Source organism: Coffea arabica, chromosome 11e (genome assembly GCF_036785885.1).
Source record: "Coffea arabica cultivar ET-39 chromosome 11e, Coffea Arabica ET-39 HiFi, whole genome shotgun sequence".
NCBI classification, from domain to species: Eukaryota; Viridiplantae; Streptophyta; class Magnoliopsida; order Gentianales; family Rubiaceae; genus Coffea; species Coffea arabica.
In genome coordinates this window covers 36,721,879-36,728,810 of record NC_092331.1, presented here as the reverse complement: position 1 = coordinate 36,728,810, position 6,932 = coordinate 36,721,879, and the positions used below count along the sequence as shown (strand labels likewise).

The window sequence follows — 6,932 nt, the reverse complement described above, 5'->3', positions numbered from 1 at the left end:
CACTTCCCAAGTACCAACACTGCACTTGATAGATCGTGATTCTCACATGAAATGCAAACAACAATCGTGCATGACACTTTCCTCTAAAGTAGTGTGGAGACTTTTTATTCTTTTGGGTTCCACATGTCTTATCACAACTTATGACCCCTTTATCATTCAATCACGTATGGAAACATTGAAAGTCAAGGGGTATTGCCGGAACTTAAACACAAATCATTTAAAAGTCTTGCACTGTTGATAAAAATTACAAGTTTTGAAGCGCGACACAAATTCTGGGACGGAGGGAGTATAGCATAAGGATTTTTCAGATTTTAGGTTTATGGGTTTGAGTAAATCCAAACATCACCGACTCAAATTTGACCCACTGATAAATTGGGCCACGTTGAGGTGTCTCCAATTACGGTAAACCCATTAACAATCCCCAATGGCCATTTCGACCACTTTGCAGAAATTAAACATTTAAAAAAAAAGGGTGGCCACTTGTAGCCCAGGCGAAAACCAAAAGTAGGCCGGCGGTCTAAGCCCATCGATTCCGGTCAGGCCCGCCCAACTAATCTACGTAACCAAATAGCCCTCATCTCCGAACCCTAATCCTTCCCCAAATATATAAACCCTCTTCTTCTCGTTCTCCTAAGAGTCTATTTCCCATTTTCACTCCAGAGCTCAAAGCCCTAAACCTAATCGGCGGCAGCAAAATCACTCACCCTAGAAGAAAGCCATGGCTGAGAGAGGCGCAGGAGACCGCGGCGGCTTCGGCAGAGGCTTCGGTGGCCGAGGAGACAGAGGAGGAAGAGGCGGCCGCGGACGCGGTGGCCGCAGAGGAGGCCGCCGTGAAACCGAGGAGGAGAAATGGGTCCCCGTCACGAAGCTCGGCCGTCTGGTGAAGGACGGCCAAATTCGCTCATTGGAGCAAATCTATCTTCACTCTCTCCCAATCAAGGAGTACCAAATCATTGATACTCTGGTCGGCCCTTCGTTGAAGGATGAGGTTATGAAGATCATGCCGGTCCAGAAACAGACCCGGGCTGGTCAGAGGACCCGGTTCAAGGCCTTTGTGGTGGTCGGAGACGGAAACGGCCATGTGGGATTGGGTGTCAAGTGTGCTAAGGAAGTGGCGACTGCGATTCGTGGGGCTATTATTTTGGCTAAGTTGTCTTTGATTCCGGTGAGGAGAGGATATTGGGGGAATAAGATCGGGAAGCCCCATACTGTGCCGTGTAAGGTTACCGGGAAATGTGGGTCTGTTACTGTGAGAATGGTTCCGGCGCCAAGGGGAGCTGGAATTGTAGCTGCTAGGGTTCCTAAGAAGGTTCTTCAATTCGCTGGTATTGAGGATGTTTTTACCTCTTCCCGTGGATCTACCAAAACCCTCGGCAACTTCGTCAAGGTTTGACTAATTTTTTATTTCTGTATATTCTTTTTGTGATTTCGTTTGAGATTTGTTAACTATTGTTGGGTTTGGCGATTGATATACGTATTTCGGTAGTTGACTAGTTTATGTTTAAGATTAGTTGTACGTAATTGTGTTCATGGTTTAATCGTATGTAAATGGAATATTGAGAAGGTTTTGATTGTCCTGGAAAAAAAGAAGCGCGGTGTATTTTCCTTGTAGGAGTATGCCGGATTTTGGAATGACATATTACTTGCTTACCTTTCAATCATGGTCTGCCTGCGTTTTAAGGGTCTCTGTACTAGTAAATAATGAATTGGCCATCACTTTTTATGATTTACAAAAGGATACGTTTGGTGGTGAATATTCTGTTCCCATTGTTTTTGGATTTTTAAAGTGTCTGATTCTGATGCGGATGGTCATGTGATGTATTGCTAGTTTATGTTTAAGATTAGTTGTACGTAATTGTGTTCATGGTTTAATCGTATGTAAATGGAATATTGAGAAGGTTTTGATTTTCCTGGAAAAAAAGAAGAGCGGTGTATTTTTCTTGTAGGAATATGCCGGATTTTGGAAGGACATATTACTTGCTTACCTTTCAATCATGGTCTGCCTGCGTTTTAAGGGTCTCTGTACTAGTAAATAATGAATTGGCCATCACTTTTTATGATTTACAAAAGGATACGTTTGGTGGTCAATATTCTATTCCCATTGTTTTTGGATTTTTAAAGTGTCTGATTCTGATGCGGATGGTCAAGTGATGTATTGCTTGTTGGGTTTCTTGCTTGGTTTTGTTGTATTGTATGAGTTGGTTGAGTGGGGAATTCTGATATGATTGTATCTGATGTTCTGTTTTGCCTATTAACCATCCTTGTAACTAAAGTAGATGTTCTGTTTTGCCTATTAACCATCCTTGTCTCTCTTTTTCATTTTATTATGGGGTAGCTTATGCCTTTGTTCTTTGCAGGCTACTTTTGAATGTCTGTTGAAGACTTATGGGTTCCTAACCCCCGACTTCTGGAGAGAAACTCGCTTCACAAAGTCTCCATACCAAGAGTTCACCGATTTGCTGTCAGCTAAGCCCACTGCGAAAATTGCCTATATAGAGGATTCTGCTCCTGAGAGGGTTGAGGCCTAAGTTTTGCTAGGTGATTATGAAATACTAGATAAACTGTTTGAAGTTTGGTCTTTCTTTTGAGTACTGCCAAGGTGTTCTGTTTCTTGATATACTTGATGGTTTTATTTGTAGCACATCATTGAATTTGGTGTCCTTTTGGAGTTAATTGCAGAATCAATTATGTGATGCAGCTTGTCCCTTTTTAGTTAATTATTACGAGTTCTGTGCATAAGTTCATGGCCAGTGAGCGTACACAGAAGGGGGTGGTATATTCTGCTGTTATCCGTTTCTCAAGGATGATTCTCCTTCTACCACTGTTGCATTCCTTGCAGTTTCCTGTCCTCTTAGCCAATAAGATCTCGCGTTAATGCCAATTTAGTAATCTTCCATTGAATTGATTCTTGTAGATGCTTTCTTTTTTTTTTTCCCTAATTTTTACTAGTGTAGCGTGGAAATTGCCTTGCAAGAACTAGTGAAACTGCAAAAGGGATACTCTGAATAGTAGAGGCGCCAAAGGTCTTGGCATGGAGGATCCATGCTTGAATATAAATGCAAGAGCTGCATTTAAGATTATCGAGTACATCAGCGAAACGTAGAAGCATATTTACAAAAGCATGTAGCTAAGTCAACATGGTTTTGTGGTCTTAACTGTGTTGGCAAGTTCGCATTGGCTTCATTGACGGTTGTGGCACTCCCTCTCTTGACCAGAAAAGGAGAAAAAAGGGGAAAAAAAAAGAAAAAGAAGAATGGAAACTTGTTAACATTTCTCCAAAGGCTGGACTGATCAAAATTCAAGTGGTAGATTTTTTTAAACTTTCAGGCTACTTCGAGCGTGTGTAATGCAGATAATGAATGCACAACCTTCAGCCCACAAAAGTATGGGAGAGGACAACCACACAGAGGGAATCAATCAAATTCTTGCCTAAAATTGGAAATTCAGCTTCAAGAAGGAAGAAAATGAGCCCAGACGCTTACCCACGGGACTGTGTTAAGCACATCCACTAGTCTTTTCTAGCATTTTGTTCTGATCTTTGATTCATAAACACTTAAACGAACCCCCAGCTAAGCCCACTCCCAGATGTCTGCAAGACTCATTTATACACATGAACCTACATTTGTACTTAAAAAAATAATTTTGTTATTTTAGTATTACTAACATTTTTTTACTAGACAACTAATGCTCAATTTAGATTAACTTGGAACTCAGACTGCATTATTATTATTATTATTGTTGTTGTTGTTGTTGTTGCTGCTGCTGCTATTACTACTACTGTTTTAGTCTACTGCAACATAAATTTGATATCTTATAATTTTAATTTTTTTTGTTTATTGTAGAATAGATCATAATCAAGTGCTCAGACTCATGGTTTTTAAATATGGTTATCGTCTTTTAGGGAATGAGCTTGGATATAGGTCATTTGGTCTAGATAAATGTAATGATTCTGCATTCAGTCAAATGCTATCTACCCATTGATATGGGGATGCCTGCGGTATGTAAGATTGTAAGGTAATACTAATGGCCAACGTAATTATCATAATTTTATTGGACCATCAAAATTGATTAATGAGTTTCAAGTGGATCCTTTTTCTCTAACCTTTGGTAATGGAACAACAGTACCGATAGAAACGCAAGTGAAATCATTGAGAACAGCCCTACAAACTCAGATGAGTCTTGATCAATATAATAAATAAGTTATGATGATGGAGTTGGAGGAACTTGATGACAATCAGAACATCACTTGATAACATACAGGCCAATAAAAAGAGTGGCTAGATTCTATAACAAAAAGGTTGCAGAGAAAAGCTTCCAGGAAGGAGAAACTAATTGGAAAGTAATCTGGTCTATTAGGTATCAAGATCCAAAACCTGGAAAATGGAGCCTAATTCGGAAGGCCCATTCAAAGTACACAAAGTGTTAACAGGTGGTGTACATATCAAGAAATATAGATAGAAAAGTATTCCAAAGACCTACAAATGCCAAGTACTCAAAAACATATTGGTCACCAATGTGGGAAACATTAACAAAAGAAGATAAAGTAGCAATCTAAGATTTAGTCCGCCAAGAGTATGATGAAGAAAAAGATAAAAAGTACTCAAAAGTTGTTATAATATGATTCAAAAGAAGGCTTGCAAGACCAATTAAATGATCTAGGCCCCATCTGATTTTAATTTTTCATCAAATCGAAAGTATCTATGAATTGGTTCTTGGGAGAACTTTGCGTCGGAGCGGCCTGAGAATTCAGAAGTAGCTGCTCAACCTTTGACATTGCTAATCTGAGTTTAACGTGAAAATTGAGCTCTGCCTTTGAAAGGCTTGTCACCAACAAATTGGCAATATCAAACTTGTCCTTCTTCAATGCGACCTGAGCTTTCATTTTATGGGCATTTTCTATTGAGGCAACAGCTTCCTCTCAGGTTTGAGCAAACTTAAGCTTCTTGGCATATTTCAGGATTGAATATGGGCCAATTGTTTCCTGAGGCTTTCCTCCTGTGAAACCAAATCACGACCTTCGTCTTGGAGTACAATTAGTTATGCCACTTTATTACCTAGAGCAGTCTCAGCCTCATCAACATCGGCCACCAGCTGGTTAAATTCATCAACAATAATTTTGCCAGTGACAATTAGTTTTTGGTTATTCAGCAGACTCTTGGCATAATTAATCCCACTTACAGGAAAAAAAAAGAGAAGATAGAAGAATGTCAGTTCTGATAGAGGCAGATAAAGCAGCATGCAAGTAAAGTGCCCGATTTACCAAAACAGCCTTAACTCGAGCAAGTTGAAGCTCAGACAAGATCTGAAAGGCTTCATTGAAAGTTATGCTACTTTCCTTTCCAGACTTAGAGGAAGATGCAAAATAAGAAGACCTTTCCCCGAGAAACTTCGTCAAGTTTCTGCAAAAGATCTATAATATCCCATACGGGGGGATCTGGGCTTAAGAAAGTGTCTTTTGAAAGGATACCAGAGCCTGAGGAAGCATGTTTGGCCACAGCAGTTCCTAATGCCTATAAAGGGGAAGAAGTTAAGAGGGGAGGTTGGAAAAATCAAAATACATGACTGAGTAAAGAGGCTCGATGGATACCTGGAGCTTAGGCGAATGCGCTGCATTTTCAGATTCTGCTTCATCAGTCTTTTTCAACGACGTTCTGAACTTGGATGTCAGAATCCTCTTCCCATGGTTCGTCGTCCAGATTGTGTTTCGGCTTGGATTAAGATCTTGTGCGGTATGTAGTGTGACCAGCATCCTTATGAGAAGGGGCTAATTTGCTTTTGTCCTAACCCTTTCCAGGCCTGGCAAACACAAAGGGTGGTTTTCTAAAACCAGATACTGTTATCTAGGAAGGGAACAGACTAGCAAAAACCGATGGGGGTGGTTTTCTTCGGTGCATGTTTCCGTTAAACTGTTACCGAAGAAGGAACAGACTAGCAAAACAATTATCAAACAGACAAGGGAGAGGAATTTTTAGAAATAAGCTAATAGGCACCATTCACCAATTTGCGTTTTTGGCCACCGCTTACGTTCCATAGAAGAATAACATTGTACGGGATAAAATCTCAAGTCTGCAAAACGACAAGAAAAATACACGACAAATATATGATATATATAATTTAGGAAAATATGTAGGTACAATCTCTGGGGTTTTCTCGAACTTGTGGAGAGTTTCCCTCTATTCTTCTCCTCGAACGTTAATCCAAGGGTTTCGTAGCTTGTACTTGGATCAACCACCGATTCCTTCAAATCTTGATATGAAAGATTTGAAGAACTTAAAAATATTTGAAAACTTAAGTTTTGATATATGGAAGACTCGGGGAGCTTGAGGACCCAGACCTTCGTAGCTTGGAGCTTCAATGCTAGAGTGTATGAGATGCCTCTGGATGACTCTGTGTGTCTGTGTGTATGTTTAATTTAGTTGAGAGACCTCTATTTATAGTTGTAGCAAGAGGTAGAGGTTGAGAACCTGTGTACTACCTTACTTGTCTTGCAAGACGTGCAGTCATATTAGAACTGTGCCAGTCAAATATTATCTCTTCATTTTATTTTTTATTAATAAAGAGATAAACAATTCCTCGATTGGCCAAACCCGTGGGGACGTGTGACGTGGCGCCGTTTGACTGGTCAAGCTATTGCAGTATATAAGAGATATACTTTGATTAAATAACTCTAAATATTATCCCTTTAATAAGAAATAAATATTTAGATATTTATTCAATAGACATGTGACATGATATGACTTGACTGGTGGAGATATCCTTGCAATTTGAATTGATCTGGAACTGTGACAGCCCCACCTGCCCCCTAAAGCGAACCAGAGGGTTCGGCGGGCCGCCTGCCCAGCTCTCGCCGGGACTCAGTCGCTCACTACAGTCCTCAAACAAAGATAAGATAAATCTCAATATAACTCAAATGAATTACAAGATAAATCTCA

General features: G+C 40.0%; 1 protein-coding gene across 1 annotated transcript; it reads left to right on the top strand.

Annotated features, from left to right (window-relative positions):
* The first annotated feature begins 601 nt into the window (after window positions 1-601).
* LOC113718995 (small ribosomal subunit protein uS5x-like) lies at window positions 602-2,693 on the top strand. Its single transcript, XM_027243949.2, has 2 exons — window positions 602-1,387; window positions 2,358-2,693. The coding sequence occupies exons 1-2, from the start codon at window positions 719-721 to the stop codon at window positions 2,526-2,528; spliced, it is 840 nt and encodes a 279-aa protein (XP_027099750.1). The 5' UTR covers window positions 602-718; the 3' UTR covers window positions 2,529-2,693.
* The last annotated feature ends 4,239 nt before the right edge of the window (window positions 2,694-6,932 follow it).